Genomic DNA, 21,152 nt, shown 5'->3' with positions numbered 1-21,152 from the left:
CCGCATCCGTCAGCCTAGGGAGAATTGATCTGGATAAAAGAATAAGATCTATGCGGGACATGTATCAACCAGATTAAAGTCATAGAGAAGGCGCGCAAATCTCGTTGGGTGTGGGCGTGTCAAGGCCTGCAAGGGCCCGGTCAGCCTGTCAAGGGTTCTATCCAACACGTTATTGAAATCACCCATCCATATAGCAGGTATAGCGGGGTGCAATGCCATAAAATTAAATCCCTCAGTCAGTACATTAAATTGAAATGGGGGTGGTACATAAAAAGCCAGTAGAAGGACCATATCCCAATGATGTCAAACTTTTACCCTAAAAATCTCCATAGGCGACGTTTAAAAAATTCTACAGGTTGCATGTTTTGCGTTACAGAGAAAGTCTAGGACTAGAATTATTTCTCTTGCGGTGATACCTCACATATGTGGTTTGAACACCATTTTTATATGCGTGCGCTGCTCACGTATGCATTCGATTCTGCGCGTGAGCTACTTTATTTTATTGATTTTAAAACGTTTTTTTTTTTTTAAATGGGTCACTTTTATTCCTATTACAAGGAATTTAAACATCCCTTGTAATAGAAAAAAGCATGGCAGGTCCTCTTAAATATGAGATCTGGGGTCAAAAAGACCTCAGATGTCATATTTGGACTTAAATGCAATATACATTATTTATTTTTTGGGAAAAAATTACAACAAAAAATGTCCCTTTAAGACGTAAGGGCGAAAGTGACGTTTTGACGTCGCTTCCACCCTGCTATGGTATGGAGATGAGTGAGGGGGGCCATCTTGCCCTCACTCGTAACACTTGTATCCATACCCAACAGGACTCGATCGCCTCCGCCGCTACCGACGGCTCCGGTAAGCAGCGGGAGGGGGGGCCCCTCTCCCGCTGCAGATAAAGGTGATCTTGCGCCGAATCCACCGCAGAGACCACCATTATCGTAAACAGGACAGCCACTGAAAAGATGGATATCTCAGTTGTGGCAGCAGCTGCTGCCGTTACCGAGATATCCATCTTTAAAGTGCCGACGTATATGTACAGGAGGCGGTCCTTAAGTGGTTAATATTGCCTACAGAAGTGCTAGAATAAAACTTGCTTAACAAGCCACTTGTCAGTAGCCCAGTAGTCCTAGACTTGGCAGTCTTCAGAATATGGGGGGAACTCACCGGTATCCCAGCTGGCTGACACTTTTTAAAGGCATCACCTTTTTCATTAGAGCCCTGCCATTAGCCAGCTGGGATCCTGGTGAGGTCCCCCCCTTTTTCTGGAGACTGCCGAGTCTAGGACTACTGGGTTACAGATGAGTGGCTCGATAAGGGAATTTTAATAAAGCGTTTTGTGAGTCTTCTTTCATTATGATTGTTTTATAAAAGCTGTGAGGTAATGCACTAGGCTGATGCGCCCTCTTTTGTTAGTTTTTTTATTAAAGCTATCCATACACTGATGTAAATATAGCTGGTTCAGCAGGGACTGGTTGGATTTCAATCAGTGTGTGGTAGTGCCCGCTCAACAGAAGTCGATTAAAAAATTAAACTTTTTGTTGAGCAGTGACTGAGACACACTGATCAAAATTCATCCGGTTCCTGCTTAACTGGCTGCATTTTGATCAGGGACATGCTGGAAATTTCTTTTATTGCCCACGGTTAGAATACAATGTCCCAGTGGGGGGGGGGGGGGTTCCTCATACACCTTGTTTTGTGTAGATAAAGAAATTAACAGTGTATGGCCATCTTAAAACCTCTGCCAGGCATTATGACATCTCTTCCTGTCCAGTGACATGCGCGCTCCCCATTTTCTTGGCTTGGTGTGGCAGGGAAATAAAATGAATGGATTTAATGGAAGATCCCTCAAGGGTTTTTTTTTAGCAGCGAGATAAGTATTCAAAAAGCAAAAGATGTTGCGTAAAAATTGGTATTTATTTAATTAGTTAAATTATATGAAAAAATATTTTCCATAATTACATAGAAGTTGTAAAAAACTGTTCTGACCCTAACATTGACAACATACTCATTAAAAAATTGGAAAACTACACATAACTCATGTTGTGTAAACTCTGTAATTTTGTAGAGCTTCACACAATCCCTACGTGTTTCGACATTTATTGGTCTTCTTCAGGGAATTAATTACTATGTGAGAAAGAAAAAATGTATAAACTATTAAAGCGGGAGTTCACCCAATTATATATTTTTTTATCTTTTCCCCTTAGATGGATGCTCGTTTTGTCTAGGGGAATCGGCTAGTTGTTTTAAAATATGATCCGTACTTACCGTTTTCGAGATGCATCTTCTCCGTCGCTTCCGGGTATGGGTCTTCGGGAGCGGGCGTTCCTTCTTGATTGACAGTCTTCCGAGAGGCTTCCGACGGTCGCATCCATCGCGTCACTAGTAGCCGAAAGAAGCCGAACGTCGGTGCGGCTCTATACTGCGCCTGCGCACCGACGTTCGGCTTCTTTCGGAAAATCGTGACGCGATGGATGCGACCGTCGGAAGCCTCTCGGAAGACTGTCAATCAAGAAGGAACGCCCGCTCCCGCAGCCCATACCCGGAAGCGGCGGAGAAGATGCATCTCGTAAACGGTAAGTACGGATCATATTTTAAAACAACTAGCCGATTCCCCTAGACAAAACGAGCATCCATCTAGTCGGAAATAGTGTCATGTGCGGGTGAACCTCCGCTTTAAGTTTATAGATACATCGTTTATATAATTTAGTATATTCTAATACAACAGAATAGTGTGTGTGTGTGTATGTGTGTGTATATATATATATATATATATATATATATATATATATATATATATATATATACACAGTGGAGAAAATAAGTATTTGAACACCCTGCTATTTTGCAAGTTCTCCCACTTGGAAATCATGGATGGGTCTGAAATTGTTATCGTAGGTGCATGTCCACTGTGAGAGACATAATCCAAGAAAAAAAATCCAGAAATCACAAAGTATGATTTTTTTAACTATTTATTTGTATGATACAGCTGCAAATAAGTATTTGAACACCTGAGAAAATCAATGTTAATATTTGGTACAGTAGCCTTTGTTTGCAATTACAGAGGTCAAACGTTTCTTGTAGTTTTTCACCAGGTTTGCACACACTGGAGGAGGGATTTTGGCCCACTCCTCCACACAGATCTTCTCTAGATCAGTCAGGTTTCTGGGCTGTCGCTGAGAAACACGGAGTTTGAGCTCCCTCCAAAGATTCTCTATTGGGTTTAGGTCTGGAGACTGGCTAGGCCACGCCAGAACCTTGATATGCTTCTTACAGAGCCACTCCTTGGTTATCCTGGCTGTGTGCTTCGGGTCATTGTCATGTTGGAAGACCCAGCCTCGACCCATCTTCAAAGCTCTAACTGAGGGAAGGAGGTTGTTGCCCAAAATCTCGCAATACATGGCCCCGGTCATCCTCTCCTTAATACAGTGCAGTCGCCCTGTCCCATGTGCAGAAAAACACCCCCAAAGCATGATGCTACCACCCCCATGCTTCACAGTAGGGATGGTGTTCTTGGGATGGTACTCATCATTCTTCTTCCTCCAAACACGGTTAGTGGAATTATGACCAAAAAGTTCTATTTTGGTCTCATCTGACCACATGACTTTCTCCCATGACTCCTCTGGATCATCCAAATGGTCATTGGCAAACTTAAGACGGGCCTTGACATGTGCTGGTTTAAGCAGGGGAACCTTCCGTGCCATGCATGATTTCAAACCATGACGTCTTAGTGTATTACCAACAGTAACCTTGGAAACGGTGGTCCCAGCTCTTTTCAGGTCATTGACCAGCTCCTCCCGTGTAGTCCTGGGCTGATTTCTCACCTTTCTTAGGATCATTGAGACCCCACGAGGTGAGATTTTGCATGGAGCCCCAGTCCGAGGGAGATTGACAGTCATGTTTAGCTTCTTCCATTTTCTAATGATTGCTCCAACAGTGGACCTTTTTTCACCAAGCTGCTTGGCAATTTCCCCGTAGCCCTTTCCAGCCTTGTGGAGGTGTACAATTTTGTCTCTAGTGTCTTTGGACAGCTCTTTGGTCTTGGCCATGTTAGTAGTTGGATTCTTACTGATTGTATGGGGTGGACAGGTGTCTTTATGCAGCTAATGACCTCAAACAGGTGCATCTAATTTAGGATAATAAATGGAGTGGAGGTGGACATTTTAAAGGCAGACTAACAGGTCTTTGAGGGTCAGAATTCTAGCTGATAGGTGTTCAAATACTTATGTGCAGCTGTATCATACAAATAAATAGTTAAAAAATCATAAATTGTGATTTCTGGAATTTTTTTTTTGATTATGTCTCTCACATTGGACATGCACTTACGATGACAATTTCAGACCCCTCCATGATTTCCAAGTGGGAGAACTTGCAAAATAGCAGGGTGTTCAAATACTTATTTTCCTCACTGTATATATATATAATATTCTACCACTTTTTAATGAGGAAGCCATGTCCTGCAGCCAGACGAATCGCTGTTTCTTTAAAAGCACACCAAGCCTCAATGGTCCCGGATTGTACACACGCTGCTCACCTGCCCCCGCCATCGCATCACTTACAAGAAGTCACCCCTTAGTTGAACTGGGGAATGAACCAAGGGAGATGGAAGGGCACCCACAGTTTTCTATATTACAAGATTTAAAAATGACTGTTATTCTACTATAGCTCAGGGGATGCTGAAAACAGATCAATAATGGCTTCACAATATCTGTCTGTCAATAAAATTTATGGAAATCTACTAAAGGTTTAGACAACAATAAAGGTTTGACAGAAGTTCAAAATCTGTGCTACCCTGACCAAAACGTTTCGTTTTTATTTAAGTCTGAATTTTCTTACACTATTACTTCACATTGTTGCTTCATCATTATTACTCTCCCTCATTTAGGAAGTGTCTCAGTCCTGCCCACTCTGCTGTACCTGGTAGTGGGGGTTCTTCAACACACAGCTCAGAAACTCCAAGATGGTAGATTACCTGTGACAGTCACTTCTGCCTTACAAGCTCTGAAGAATATTGTGTCTTCTCCTATGTCAAGAGTAGAGAAAACCAGGGCATCATGGTCCAGTCTTCTACACAGTTCTGCTTCTTCCATGCTTCAGTCCTGGGATTCGGGTATGTCCTTTTCTGGTCATGACAAAAATATCTCTCATCTCTTGAATTTTGACAATAGCAAACTGATTACTTCTTAATTTTTGTAGGTCAAGAGAAGGACCAAATAGGTCTGCTGACTGCTCTTACCATATTTTTACTGTCAGCTAATCCAGAGGTATTAGCAGAGCCAGGAATCCAGGCAGGCTGCTTACAGAGGTTTCACAGTTGCATTGACAGCAAGGATGCTAATGTAAGGTTCTGTATGTGCTGGATTTCTATAGAAAGGTAGACCTATAATAAAATAAAGAGAATAACACAAAACCTTTAAAATCATTGCATTGAATGCTGTAAGCATGTATCTAATGTATTGTGGTTTTAGATTTAGAAATGTAGATCTCTGATATTGTTGGGGTTTTTTTTTGTTCATGCTTTTTGTCTGAGCATGTCCAAAACTCTAAAATGACATGATGTTGTGATTTGATTTTTGGTCATGTACCGTTTTCTTTATTGTTCAGGAACAGCTGAAATGCTACCGTCTCATCCTGTCTATTTTCCAACACCCTTCTCATGAATTCGTTGCTCCATACATCCGTGACTTGGCTCCACGTGTGGTTCGTCACTTGAGCCATGCAGATAGCAGAAAACCTCAAAGTCAACCTGAGCTTCTGGTCCTGCAGGAGGGGATTCGATTACTGCAAGCACTTATTACTGCCAGCGAGGAACCGAACCGTAAGCATTCTAAACTGAAATTTTATGTGCATCTTTTACATGGACAAATTAAGAGCTTTGGGGGCATTTGCACAGTTGTCAAGTTTATCTGTATTTCAGCGTTTGGTCTTCCAACATAGGTCTTGGGAAACTGCACACAAAATGAATAATTGTGTATGGATATTTGTACATATACATATATTGTGTTTTGTATTAAAAATAATGGATATATATCTATTTTTTAACAGAAAACTGTTCTTTTATTTTTTACTTTATTAACCACTTCAATACCCGCTCATTGTCATTTGACGTCCACAGATGGGATCTCCCATCCTGGGTGGACGTCAAATGACGTCCTGGGCTTTGCGGGTGGATATCTGAATAATGCCTGCAGCTAGAGGCATCATCCAGATATCCTTTTGTTCTGCCAGCGATTCTGCGCAACATAAGAACGATCATAGCGGCGGTTTCGCCGCTTGATCGTTCTTACAGGCGGCGGGAGGGGACATCCCCCCCCCCCTCCGCCATCCAGGGCTTCTCCGGGCTCTCCCGTGCCATCGGGGGCCCGGAGAAAGAATTGTCCGGCATTCGCAGGAAGCATAGAGATGACTGGTGACCAGATGGTCACCAGTCATCTCTATGACCGTCGGAGGACCCGGGCACGATGTGATGACGTCACGCCCGGGTCCCCGTAAGTAAACAAAGCCACGATTGCGGCTAGTAAGCAACAGTATTCATGAGATCGGTGAATTTTTTTTCACAGATCTCATGGTTTCCAGCCTGGAGGAGAGATGCAGGGTCTTATTGACCCCGCATCTCTCCATAAAGAGGACCTGTCACACACAATTTCTATTACAAGGGATGTTTACATTCCTTGTAATAGGAATAAAAGTAAAAAAAAAAAAAAAAAAATAGAAAAGAAGTGTAAAAAAATAAGTAAAAAAATAAATAAAAGAATAAAAAATAAAATTAAAACGCCCCTGTCCCCAGTAGCTTGCGCGCAGCAGCGAACGCACACGTAAGTCCCGCCGACATATGTGAACGCCGTTTAAACCACATATGTGAGGTATCGCCGCGTGCGTTAGAGTGCCAGCAACAAATCTAGAACTAGATCTCCTCTGTAAATCTAAACTGGTAACCTGTAAAAAAAAATTAAAGCGTTGCCTATGGAGATTTTTAAGTACCAAAGTTTGGCGCCATTCCATGAGTATGCGCGATTTTAAAGCGTGACATGTTGGGTATCTATTTACTCGGTGTAACATAATCTTTCACATTATACAAAAAAATTGGGCTAACTTTACTGTTTTGTTATTTTTTTAATTCATGAAACAATTTTTTTCCAAAAAAAAGGGCGTTTGAAAAATTATTGCGCGAATACCATGCAAGATAAAACGTTGCAATGACCGTCGTTTTATTCCCTAGGGTGTCTGCTAAAAAAACATATATAATATTTGGGGGTTCTGCGTAATTTTCTAGCAAAAGAATGATGATTTTTACATGTAGGAGAGAAGTGCCAGAATAGGCCCGGTAATGAGGTGTGTATAAAAGCCCGGTATTGAAGTGGTTAAAGGAGTATCCAAATCTTGTTACAACACATGGCATTATAAAGTCAGGTAAAAGAGATATTTTAAAACGCAATTTGCAAAGGCACATTGGTACAGCACATAAACCAATCACTGATACAAGTGAAAAGGGTTATAAAACCAGACAGGATTCATCTCATCCATCATCAAAAATGCATAAACAGGAAAGCAAATGTTGATCTTCAACACATTTATCATTATTGTTAAAGAATTTAAGAGAAGAGTGGATTCAAAAAGAAAGCATGCACAGCAAGCCTGATGGGTGTATTTGGATAAGAGGGGGAGGGGATAGGCAGATGCGGGCAAGAGATAAAGAACAAACAATACAAGGGTGGGAACCAGGAGCACAAAAGAAAAAAAAAACACAATAGGCTCTCAAACTCCATCTAAGGCATTTTTCCCATAAGCATCTATTCAGGTAGACTACACCTTGTCGAATTTCGTAGGTAATTTTATAAAGGGGAGTACCAAATTAATGGTTTTCTTCCAGACACCGAGTGTTGGGGTGCTAGAGACTTCAACCTCAGCAATATCTCCCTTCTTGCATAAAACAGGGCATAGGTGAGTTATAGTTTAGTGTATCTATCTGCCACTACATTCTCCATGTGGCACAATAGGAGAAAAAGTGGTTCAGGGCGCAAGGGAATATCACAAAGTTGACTCGGGGTCTGAGTTACCGATTCACAGAAGGGGGTAAGCACAGGACAGGACCATATAGTGTTCAGAAATGTACCAGTGGATGCAGCACACTTCGTAACAGGGGAGTCCACGTGTGGATAAATGCTGGCTAGGCGATGAGTGTAGTGGACCCAATGCAGAAATTTAGGTTGAATGAACCAGATCTTTAGCCAAGATCATAGAGGTGACATAGGTGGATACGCAATCCCCCCAGATCGAATAGGACTGGTTCCTACTGTATATTACATTTTTCTCCAACTAATGCATTGTTTCAAATCGGGATAATTATGTGTAACCAATACAAACAATATTCTTAAAATCATTTCAATGCACCACCTTCTTCAGCAAGCTCTGAAATAACAAAAAGTACTTTGGGAAATGCTCTGCTTCCAGATGTTGTATTCTATACAGCAAGTCTCTTACTTACCAACGAGTTCCATGAAAAACTGTGAACTGTGCAAACACATGAGCACCAGCATGATCAGCTGGGAAAGGGTTCTGGACACTCTTTCATGGCAGGGGACTTTTTTTTTTCAAAGGGACTTTGTAATCTGGTTGCTGTTTAACCACTTTCCTACCGTAGGACGTCATATGACGTCCTGGATTTTAGGGGGGGATATCTGAGTGATGCCTGCAGCTAATGGCATCATTCAGATATCCTTCTTTTCAGGCTGCGATTCTGCACACCATTAAAATGATCATAGCAGCGGTTCTGCCGCTTGATCGTTCTTATAGGTGGCAGGAGGGGACGTACCCCTCCTCCCGCCACCATCCGTTGCTTCTCCAGGCTCTCCCGTGCCATGGGAGGCCCGGAGAACGAATCGGCCACTGCTGGATGAGAAGGATATGACTTCACACCCGGCTACCTGGAAGTAAACAAAGCCTCAATCGCAGCTGAAAGCATGAGATCAGTGAATTTTTTTTTTTCTCATGTTTTCGAGCCTGGAGGAGAGATGTGGGGTCTTATTGACCCCGCATCTCTCCATAAAGAGGACCTGTCACACGCTATTCCTATTACAAGGGATGTTTACATTCCTTGTAATAGGAATAAAAGTGATCCATTTTTTTTTTTTTTAAAGTGTAAAATTTTTAAAAATTAAGTAAAATAAAAAATAATTTAAAATGCCTCTGTCTTCAGTAGCTCAGGCTCAGAAGCGAATGCAAGTCCCGCCCACATATGTAAACGCCGTTCAAACCACACATGTGAGGTATCGCCACGTGCGTTGGAGCGAGAGCAATAATTCTAGCACTACATCTCCTATGTAACTCGAAACTGTAACCTGTCAAAAAAAAATCAAGCGTTGCCTATGGAGGTTAAGCAAGGTAACCACGATTCCGGTGGAGGAGACCCCTGCATTTAAGGATCCTGCAGATAGGAGGTCCGAAGCAGTGGCCCGGTCCATGTTTGCTGTGCTGGGGTCAGCATTACGGACAGTATTGGCTGCAGCTCTGGTGTCACAGACACTTACTGAATAGTCAAAATTGTTGCACAGGGAGCTGGAGAAGCAACAGGCTTCCCTGGTCTGCGTAGAATTGGCCGACCAGTTGGTGCATGGCCTTAAATATGTCTGCGATGCAGCCCTGAACACAGCTACCTTGATTTCCAGAGCCGCAGTATCTGCTGTGGTACTGCGTTGCCTGATTTGGCTAAAATGCTGGTCCGCGGACCAGACTTCCAAGAATACTCTGGCGGATTTGCCCTTCCAGCATGAGAGGCTATTTGAAGCCTCGCTGGATGACATTATTAAGAATGTCACTAGGGGTAAGAGCAAGCTGCTCCCACAATCCAGGAAAGGTAAGGAGCCACGCCGTAGGCCAGGGCCTTCCTTTTCCGCTCAGAAATGTTTTTTTTCGTCACTTTGGGCCCGCAGGTAAGCGTTCCCAGACCGACAAGGGGCCAGTTGAGGGACAAAAGCACAACAGCATGAAGGTTTACCCCTACCCGGCTCTCGGGTGGGGGGTCGCCTTCACAAGTTTGCAGCTCGATGGACCTCCCTGCTTTCCGACCAGTGGGTTTGCGAAGTGGTTTCATCAGGGTACAAGATAGAATTTCTTTCTTGTCCACCAAACAGATTCTTTCCCTCAAACCTTCATCTTCTTCCGGCTCGTCGGAACGCCCTGTTTGGGGCAGTACAAGACCTGCTGACGCGCAGGGAAATGGTACCTGTGCCGCTGCCGGAAAGGTTTCAGGGATTCTACTCCAATCTGTTTGTAGTCCCAAAGAAGGACGGGTCCGTCCAATCCTGGACCTCAAGGCCCTCAACTCCTTTATAAAAGTACGGAGGTTCAGGATGTATTCAGTTCTGTGGTCGCTCTGGTGACTTTGTGGTATTAGTTCTTCTACTTTGCCCCTATGAAGTGCCTTTCTTGTCTGCTTCACAGAATTGAGATGGAGGGCATTCTGGCGATACTCAAACTGGCAGACTCCCCTCCCAAATATTCTCTCCCAAGGAGTAGTTTACCTTTCTTTGTCATGGTCGCCATCTTCAATAGCTGTTGAAAAGATGGCCCTAAAAGATAGGGGCTTATGTAATTGCATTATTTCCATGCTCCTAAAAGCTAGTAGATGTTCTCTATTGTTTGAATATGGTGCAAGCTATTCAAGTTTATCTCTTTGCTGTAGCTTCCTTCTGACAGACCAACTCCCTTATTGCCATTCCCAAGTGTCCCCATAAAAGGACAACCTCCTAGGCCTTTCAAGATCAAGCATCTTTTTCTAAGATTTGCAAGGCTGCCATCTGGTATTCTGTTCTCACCTTTGTCAAGTTGTACCAGGTGGACGGTCAAGCTGTAAGATTGTATGGTCCTTTTGGCAGCTTTTGAAATCTTCAAGCTACGCCACTTGTACACAGTTGTCTTGGAGGGCTTGCTAGCATTTTGTTTTCTGTGTTGCCCACCTCTTCAGTTGGACTTTTCTCCGGTCTCAAAATTAAAGTGATATTAAAGCCTTTTTTTTTTTTTTTTTTTTTTTAAATAACAAACATGTTGTTATACTTACCTGCTCTGTGCAGTGGTTTTGCACAGAGCAGCCTGGATCCTTCTCTTCTCAGGTCCCCACCGGCTCTCCTGGCTCTTGGCCTAGCTTGCTATAGGGGCACCCGAGCTGCAGCTCTGTGTGTTCATTCAGGCACAAAGCTGCGGTTCGGCCCTGCACCCTCTTTCTACCGATTGGCTAACTGACTATGACAGCAGTGGAAGCCAATGGCACCGCTGTTGTGTCCCTGCCAATCAGGGGGGAGAGTCCTGGATGGCTGAGGCACTCGTGCACATTGCTAGATAGAGATGGTGCTCAGGTAAGTATTGGGGGGGGGGGGGGGGGTATGCTACACATAAAAGTTTTTTTAATCTTAATGGATCGAATCCATTAAGATTAAAAAAAAAACCTTCTGCCTTTTCAACCACTTTAGCCCTGTGTCTAATAATAAAAAATAAAAACAGGATTTTTATATGAATTGTTGACGTTTTTGGTGTCATTAGGGGACACTGGTCCCACCCTTCTATATAATATATAATGATGCATTGCTATTACTGATTTTAAACAAAACTGGTGCATGATGGGAGTGGGAGGAGATATATATATATATATATATATATATATATATATCTCTTTGCACACTCCCTGGATTGGTCACTAGCAAACAGCTTTGTTTTTTAGTGTCCAATCTCCTGTAGGCAACAGCTATAATCCCCTTGTCTCAGAATTAACCCTGTGTAAATGAATGAACTTTTCTTTAGCAAGTGTGTAAGAATATAGAGGCACAAATCTTTATTTATGCTCTACTTGCTACTTTTCTCAAAAGCTGTCATTTGTGGGGACAGTGAATAAAGTTGACATTACAAAAATGTAATTACAGAAAACAGCTAGTTATGTGATACAGTATAAGCTTACATAAGGCATGCAAGTGATAAGGTAAACCAAGAAAGATAATCCTGTCAGAAGTAAAGATTTCTTATTTTCTAGCCTAATTCTTCGTTCTACTAAGCATAGATAGATGTTTAAGGGCCAGTGTTAATTTTTATATTCGTCTTGTGCATCAGTCAGACATCAGTGAGTATATGGAATGTTGGGGCACTTTTCAAACAATGGGCTGCAGAGCTTCGAAATGATGCAAAGTTGTGCCTGCATAGACCTTCAGCAGCTGTCATTCATTTCCTCTATGGACAAATGCCAACCATTTTCAGTGGGCAAAGCTGGCATTGATGAATTCTTACTCATAGGTCATATTCCTATTGCTTGGTCATGTTGATGGACCAATAGGAACATGTGTGTGCTTAACACAGGCGTGTTCGTGCTTTGCATATTCAGAACTGTCAGCATTCAGCCACAACAGAGGTGAAGCTGTATACATGTGGCACCTTTTAGTACCTGCACTTTATATATGCCATTATCTATCTTTTTATTTTATACATGTAGCGCTACCCCCGAAGGAGCCGCTGGTTGATTTGGGACCGGCCTACCAAATTACCCTGGCAGTGTCTAGGGGTGTAACTGTGAGAATAGCAACAGTGAGTGGAGGTCCAGACATCCAATAAAGAGTTTTCAATGCTTTATTGTCCAGGCCAAACACGGCCAACATCAACACAAATTTGGGAAGGTCAAGGTTGATGAAGGAAGAAAAGAACCATGCGGTATCAGGCCTGAATATAGAACGGAGCAATCAACACTGCTCTGTATAGAACCAACTTTGCTACACGTCGCCACTCTGCTTGGAGTGGGTAAAGTGCCCCCGGACAGACCCCTATGACAGGCCTGGCAGCCGGAGTGTCACTCTGGATAATACTGGGAGCAACAGGCCTCTCTCTCTCGGACCGATCTCTAGGGCCCCTACCACGGGCCGATTTCAATGGAGGACTTGGGTGAATAAGGAAAAGAGAATCCTCCCAGTAGACTTTTCTATAAAGGGTCCCCGAATGACAGCAAGCATACCTGTCAGTGGTCCGGATACCTGATCCCAGACTGGGATTCTGTCAACAGGCCTTGGAACCCAGTGGAACGCTGGGGTCCCTTCTCTCATCAGGATGAGGTTCGATGCAGAGTTCCGCTTTGGCCAGGTGGGCCGCGCCGGCGGGGTCCATGGATGCGCGTACCCTGAAGGTGGGTACCGCACCTGAAACGGGGACCCCGCGAAGACTGCCTAACACATGACCCCTGTCCCAGATATACCCTCCCCCCAGCATGTCCTGCGAGGGAAAACTCCAATTGGCTGCTGGGGAAGAATCGCTCCGCCAGAACCCCTCTGGCGCCAACTGCCGGCCAGAGGCGACATTGCACCTCCTGACCACAGACTGACCCAGTGGACTTTCTGGAACGACAGAAGTCCCAAATTTAAGCAAACACCGAATGGGAGCAAGGTAACTTTCATTCCCACTAACTTTAGGCGTAGTGCCCATGCTGAAAGCAAGGGGGCGCTACATACATATAAAATATATTTATAATTTTGTTTTATTATTTTCAACATCACTCAAAATAAGACAGAGTAATTGCATTGTCACCGAGAGATCACTCTATTAGCTAATTTAATTGTATATATTATTTTGAATTCCTTTATTGTAATCCATAGAAAAGTTTTACAGATACAACAAGTCATGTAAGTCTTATGAGCAGAGGTATATTCAATCTGCATACACCAATAACCAAAAACCAGCAGGACTAAAGAAAAGAATTGACCATTCAAATAATCACTTTGCCTGTACGATAAGATTAATAAGCAATGAAACCAAGGGGCCCATAGAAGCATATGCCATTCAAAGCAAACAAAAAAAGCTACATCAGTTGAGGAAGTGATTCTAATGAAATCGTGTGATGTATATACTCTGGAAGACCACAAATCCTATGATCACTTATAATTTTTAGAACAGTGGAAACAACGACTGAGATGCAGAAAAGTAGTAGACAAGAAAAAAGAGGAAGAAAAAAAGGGGGGGTGGCAGGGTCATACTCCCTTAAAAGTTAACAAAAAGTTTATATATTTAAAAAAAAATAACAAAATATGAAAGAGCAAACTTTTAAAAATGTGAAAGTCCTTTTAAAAATGGTCTTATGGAATGTTGACGATGGCAATGATAGTTCAAAATATTTGTTGACTGAAAATAAACCATACTTTGCCTTTAATTATTTGCGTTCTTCATATTGTGCTTAATGAAAAAATATGAAGAGTAAAGCTCACATAGCATTCTTTTTCAATTAGCCAGCTGTCTTATTGAAAAACCTGAACGGATTCCCTCATCCACACAAGTGACCTGGATAGGTGAATCCTCCTCTCTGGCTGTCTTTCTGGCTGTAGGGGCTGATCAACATTTGAACTGATCCATCTATGGCTAAATTAAGTGTGCAATACCACTGGCTGCAGAAACTAGGAATTGCATGACTATATGACTGTCCCTATAAATATGAAGGCTTTCTGTAGTAGTAATAACATGTCATGCACTCCTTTCTTTTTTTCAATGCAGGTCCTCCAATGTTGTCCATGGTGTTCCATCTTTTCATTTCATTCCTGTTAGATGAGAATGCATTTGGATCTGCATCTCCATATTCCAAGGCTCTTCATGACTTCGGCTTAAACGGGTTAACGCAGTTTGGTGCTAGTTACCCTACCCAGTTTCGTCAGCTCATGGGCTCTTCAACAGCACTACGGTCTCGCTTAGAGGCTGCTCTTCGGGGTAATCAGGAAAGCCTCAAACCTAAAGTGTCTTCTCGCAGTGTCAAGGGAGGAGGACAAGGCTCCCCAAGCATTCAGCTGAAGACAAACTTCCTGTGACGTTGACATACATGCTGCTTTCACTGTTCAGTTCTTCCAGTTTCCCTGCAGCATCAATGCCTACTTAGTTCCTTTTGAAATCAGAAGTGCCTGCCGAAGGACAACTTAGAATGCAGGTTTAACAACTAAAGATTGAAGGATTTCTAGTATCTGCCACAATAATACTCCTTGACAGTCTTAACCCATATGCCTTAATTAATTGGTTGTCAAGAATATTAACAAACACTTGATTAATTGAGTCTTGTTAAAAGTCTTGCGCTACAAAGAATCACAATCTTTTAGAAAAGTCTCAAGACCTGCTGACTGTGAATGTGGAAGAACTTTTTTTTTTTTTTTCACGGTTAAAAAGGTTCAGTTTATTAAGAAAAGAGCAAATAAAGTACAAAATAGAGGCAAATTTTTAGCAACAAACTTTTCCTTAAGTTTCAGAAACCGAGCATGTTTTCCTTTCTTCCTAGACCCAGAATGCATAGATTTACTGGGCTTATTTTAAGATACTATTTCAGTTATTTGTTTTTCAGAGGTCTGGAAATATACCCTGTGTGCTCCTTGGAGAAAAATCAAGGAAACATTAAGGCTGGTTTACTAAATGGATATTTAGATTATATTTAGATATGTTGACTGAGCTTAGTAAATAATATGAAACCGTGTTTACTTCAATCAACCAATCATTTGCCAGCAAAATCCCTTTTTTTTTCTAATTGGGTGTTTGGAGTGATCACAAGTTCATCTTATTTACTATCATTAATTTTTCAAAGTAAGCAACCTCTACTCCATCAGTAAATCAGCGAGAGTAGACTGTATTTGTTTTATTAAATCTGTGAAGGTTGGGTGACATTTATTAGACTTATGCTGAAAACCAGGTTGTTTTTGCAATCTGTTCATTTATTTTGCATTCTCTAATTATTTACATTGGTCAGCAGTAAAAAAAACATGCAACTGTCAGAAAAAAATGTGCAGTTCACAAACATGATCTGGTTTTGTATCTACTCCAGTTTAACAAATGCCCCCTTATGTTTGCAGTGATTCTCTTTTTTTTTATATATACTGTTCTTCCTGTTAATCAAAATTGTGCCTCTCTTATATTGCACTTTGTAGCAATTTTATGTATGTATAGTTTTTAACTAATCAGATGTTTAGATATGTTAGTGCTGCAGGATGTACCATAACCAACCTTGCGCTGACGCTGATATGATGAAGAATACCCTGCAGATTTTCTGTCTTGCACTGCCGTTCCAATCACTGTTTCAGGTTTTAACACGTTAACTTTTTCTGCTAAATGCACTACTCTCCTATGACATTTTGGTATCTACCAGATTAACACTAGAAAAAAAAAACATTTTACTTTAAAAATGTCGTTGAGTGTCAATACCCTATCACAAATAGACAGAACTCCTGTGTCTATATCACATCTCTGGGAAAAGGTCTTTAACCTATGAAGCATGTAACATTAATGTGGATGTGATATTTTTTTTAGATCTCTGCTTTTCAATGTAAAGAAATTATTTTTTCTCCCATCACCTTCCAGGACGGCACCTGAGAGATGATGGCTCCTCCCTGCAGGAAACACAATCAGATGACAGATTAAAAGGCCCCACCCATCCCCTTGTTCCCCAGTATTGATTGTGTTTCTCCAACACAACGACATGTTTTTTTTTTTTTCTAAAACCTAGAGACCGGGGAGGGTCGAAGGTACCCCTGTGAGACAGGTCTAGGGAGGCCGGGGAGGGCTGAACTAACCTGTAGGCCTTCGGGTCCACTCGCAGGTCGCCCCAAGGGAGCATCAGCGCTCTGTGCTGCGGGGAGGCAAGCCATCGCTGACTGCTCGATACCGCCGCCACTTTCAAATCGCCCGGGTGAACGCCGCGCTCCAAGCCTCGTTCTGAGAAGGGAACCGCGTCACAGGAAGGGGCGGTTCCCGGCAGAGCAACCCGGAAGCTCCTGGCAGTGTGGAGCAGCGCTGGCGGCAGTGGGTCGGCTTAAGGAAAGCCTGTGTGAAGGTTCCGGCAGCCAAGGCCCTGTCAACCCCCATCATGGAAGAGGATGGTAAGACGAATGCAGCTGCTGGTAGATCCAGGTCGGGGGTCGGTGAGTACTTATCCCCCTGGAAAGGGAGAAGGTTAGCAGCGAGAGTTCCCGACTTCCAGGGAAACGGTCAGAGCAGGATCTGACCCCCCTCTTGCTGCTTCCTTCCTCCCCAGTACAAACCAGCAGTCTTACGGGGAAAGACAATGTAACGCTGTACAATTTTTTATGGCTTTTCAGAATCCCCCAGTGGAGCCCAGGAGGCCTCTAATCAGTCTAATCTAATCCTATACAAAACCCCTCTGCTACAAATGCATTAACATTTTGGCAGGAAAAGAGGCTGCAACCATGATGAAAAGTTTTCTTGCATCTATGCAATCGGAAATGCTAGCAACAGTTAAAGCTTTCCGAGAGGCAGCTGGGCAGCCAGTGCAAACTGATACAGAGGAACCTACCCCCAGGGAGGGCACTTCTTCCCAAGATAGTTTATTTACTAAGGGTCCTAGTGCCTTCTTCTCATCCACGCCGGTGCCCCCTCGGGGTCAGGCAGAGGATGAGGAAAGTGACATAGTGAGTCTGGCCAGGTCTAGACACAGCTCAGGGGAGGCAGCTGGAGACTCAGCTAGTCAGTCTCAGGAAGACTTGCATCTTAAAAAACACCTCTTTGCTGTAGAAGACCTTAAGGGTCTCCTCCAGGCCATTTATGTCACAGAAGAAATTCATGACACCCCTTAGCCTACCTCAGTACAGGATAAAGTCTATAGGGGTTTAGGTGACACCCAGTCTAGGGTGTTCCCTCTACACCAGTCCCTTAAGGAACTAGTCCTACAGGAATGGAGAGATCCTGAAAGGAGAATTGTCAAACAAAAGACCTGGAAAAGAAGGTTTCCCTTTTCCCAGCAGGACGAGGAAGTCTTTTTTAAGCTTCCTAGACTTGATGCACCGTTATCACAAGTCGCAAAAGTGTCTGACCTCTCCTTTGAGGATGCAGGTAACATCAAAGACTTGATGGACCGCAAAGCAGAATCTCTCCTTAGGAAGACTTGGGAAGCTAATGCAGCAGCTCTAGGCCCAGCCTTAGCAGCGACTTGTGTAGCCAGGAACACTGATATCTGGGTGGAAACACTCTCCGAGCATCTGACCCAGAACTCGGATGCCGAGGAGGTAGTAGAGTCCCTACAAGTTATCAGGAAGGCTATTGCCTACCTAGCGGATGCAGCAGTTGAATCTGCAAAAGCTTCAGCTAAAACAGCGGCCCTGGTTAACTCAGCTAGGAGAGCTATCTGGATCAAGGCCTGGGAGGGGGATGCGACATCAAAAGGTAAATTGTGTGGCATCCCCTTTCAGGATTCCCTTCTGTTTGGAAAAGACCTTGATGATGTCCTGGCGAGATCATCAGGAAAAGGCAAAACATTTCCGGTTAAACCTAAAAAAGAAGGTTTCAGGAAGTTTTTTCGAGGCCCCCAGGGGCAAGCAAAACAGAAAAACAAAAAGGAACCCTTCAGGCGTTGGAACTTTGGGAAAGGGAATAAAAAGAACAACCTGCTTTTCCCTTCTCCTAAAGCCAGCGACAAGCAGTCCAAGTGACGCCCAGATCAAAGTAGGGGGTCGACTGTCCCACTTCTTACCTCAGTGGGTAAAAATCTCGAACAGTCCTTACATTTGCCAAATTATTCAAGAGGGATTCCGTCTAGAGTTCATGGCAACACCCCCCTCTATGATCACCCTCACACATCTTCCCAGGGAGACCCTGAAAAGATCCGCCCTTCTGGAAGGGATACAGGAGCTAGCCGAACAGCTAGTGATAGTACCAGTACCAAAAAATCAACAGCACCAGGGATTTTACTCCCATGTGTTCGTAGTCCGCAAACCTTCTGGAAAATACTGTCTAATAGTAAACTTAAGAAACCTGAACAAGTTTCTGACATACAAAAAGTTTACTATGGAAAGTATCTATTCGGTAAGGAAAAACCTCATGAAAGAGGCCTTCTTGATAACTCTAGATCTCAAAGATGCCTACCTTCATGTGCCGATTCACATAGATCATCAGGCTTTCCTAAGGTTTGCCATAGTGATGGAAGGGGAAACCCTCCATTGGCAGTTCAGGGTGCTCCTGTCTTGGGCTAACTTCCAGCCCAAGAATGTTTACAAAAATCCTAGCGGAAGCAGTGGCATTTCTACACCTTCAGGGTATATCTCTTATACCCTATCTGGACGATCTGCTGATCTCAGGTCAGTCGGCCATCCAGGTCACAAAGGATGCCAACAAAGTAGTGTCAGTCCTGAAGAATCTAGGTTGGATTATAAACGCAGAAAAATCCTCCCTCCAACCAGAACAGGTCGAGGTCTTTCTGGGATACATAGTGGACACCAGACAGCAGAGGCTAAAAGTGGCAAAACTAGTCTCAGCAGCAGGGGACCTAATAAAAAATCCTTGGCTCTCCAGAAGGGATGTTCTGAGAGTTTTAGGTCTCATGTCTGCAAGCATACCAGCAGTAATCTGGGCCGAACTTCATGCCAGGACACTTCATTTCTTCTTCCTGTCCTCTTGGGACAGACAGAGAGAGTCCTTGGACCAAAAAATTCTACTCACCCCCCAGGTCCTGGTTTCCTTGGAATGGTGGACTTGTCCCCAAAATCTGAAAGAAGGGCGACCATGGGCTCAGTGGAATCAGGTAAAGATTACCACGGATGCCAGCTCTTGGGGGTGGGGTGCCCACCTAGAAAAGAAAAAGGCACAGGTTCAATGGGACCGCTCACTAGCTCGCAGGTCCTCCAATTACAGGGAGCTCAGAGCGGTGGGGGAAGCTTTAATAGCCTTCCAGGAAGATATCAAAGGCAGAGATGTCCAAGTATGCTCCGACAATGCTACCACGGTAGCATACTTGGGCCATCAGGGGGGGACCAGGTCCAGCCCTCTACTAGAATTATCCAAGGAAATCTTGGAGTGGGCAGAAGGGAGAGTCCTCTCCATCTCAGCCATACACATCAAAGGGACAAGCAATATAGAAGCAGACTTCCTCAGCCGTCAGCGGCTGAGACAGGAAAAATGGGAACTGAACCAGGATGTATTTCTATCCCTGGTACAGTGCTTTGGAAATCCATAAATAGACTTATTTGCCAACCGGCAAAACAGAAAGGTAAAGAGGTATTTCTCGATTTTCCAGGAACTTCAGTCGGAGGGTCTGGATGCGCTATCCCAGACCTGGCACTTCGGGTTGGCTTTCGCCTTCCCACCTGTGACTCTTATTCCGCGGGTCCTGCAGAAGCTCAGCAGGTCTCCCGGAAAAATTCTTCTGATAGCCCCATGGTGGCCAAGAAGAACTTGGTTTGCAAACCTAAGATCCATGGCGGTAGTAGAACCGCAAAAACTTCCGTACAGGGCAGATCTCCTCAGGCAGGGCCCAGTACTTCATCCAAAGACGGAATTCTTTCAGCTGGCAGCTTGGTTACTGAGCGCCAGATCCTGAAACGTAAAGGCTGCTCAGAGAAGGTCATCAGTACGCTTCTCCTGAGCAGAAAACCAGTAACTAGAAAAATGTATTTAAAAATCTGGAAGACCTTCTATTCCTGGGTTAAGGATAGACAGGTCACCGCAACTTCTATCCCAGTTATCCTGGACTTCCTCCAGGAGGGGGTAGACCTGGGCTTGAAAGTTAGTACCCTGCGGGTCCAGGTAGCGGCCCTCTCAGTCTATCTTGATAGAAGATTGGCTAAAGAGGACCTCATTAAATGTTTTTTGTTAGCAAGAGAGAGAACCTCTCCAGTCAAAACATTTAGTTGTCCGCCTTGGGACTTGACAAGGGTGTTAGAGGCGTTATCTATTCATCCATTCGAACCTATTGAAGAGGTTTTACTTGAATGCCTAACCCTAAAATTGACTTTTTTGTTAGCCATTACTTTGGCCAGGAGGGTAGGGGATTTGCAGACCCCCTGTACCTACCTAAAGTGGCATCCTTATTTCATAGGACACAAGACATTATATTGCCGTCCTTTTGTTCTGAACCAAAGAACATAAAAAGAAAGTTTCACTGTCTAGATGTTAGAAGGTGTCTTCTCACTTATCTGGAGGGAACTAAGAGCTTTAGGAGGTCTAATCATCTATTAGTTCTACATGCTGGACCCAGGAAGGGACTGCAGGCTTCAAAAGCCTCAGTCGCCAGGTGGATTAGAGAAGCTATAGCAAGGGCATATGTAGGCACGGGAGTGGCAGCCCCTACTAATATCAAGGCTCATTCTACCAGATCCTTAGCAACTTCCTGGGCTGAAAAAGCAGGGGCCTCCTGGGAACAAATCCGCAGCGAGGCC

At 43.6% G+C, this 21,152-nt stretch overlaps 1 protein-coding gene across 2 annotated transcripts in view; it reads left to right on the top strand.

The window, feature by feature from the left end:
- The window catches only part of HEATR5A (HEAT repeat containing 5A), a 132,304-nt gene extending 115,954 nt beyond the window's left edge, over window positions 1–16,350 (top strand). For both annotated transcript variants that reach the window (XM_040332881.1, XM_040332880.1), the window contains 4 exons: window positions 4,889–5,113; window positions 5,200–5,342; window positions 5,608–5,821; window positions 14,512–16,350. In XM_040332881.1, coding sequence (XP_040188815.1) covers window positions 4,889–5,113; window positions 5,200–5,342; window positions 5,608–5,821; window positions 14,512–14,819 — 890 coding nt within the window. In that variant the 3' untranslated portion in view covers window positions 14,820–16,350. The remainder of the gene's footprint in view (window positions 1–4,888; window positions 5,114–5,199; window positions 5,343–5,607; window positions 5,822–14,511) is intronic.
- Window positions 16,351–21,152: the final 4,802 nt, after the last annotated feature.

Source organism: Rana temporaria, chromosome 13 (assembly GCF_905171775.1).
Source record: "Rana temporaria chromosome 13, aRanTem1.1, whole genome shotgun sequence".
In the NCBI taxonomy this organism is placed as follows: domain Eukaryota; kingdom Metazoa; phylum Chordata; class Amphibia; order Anura; family Ranidae; genus Rana; species Rana temporaria.
This window is presented reverse-complemented; position numbering and strand designations above follow the sequence as displayed.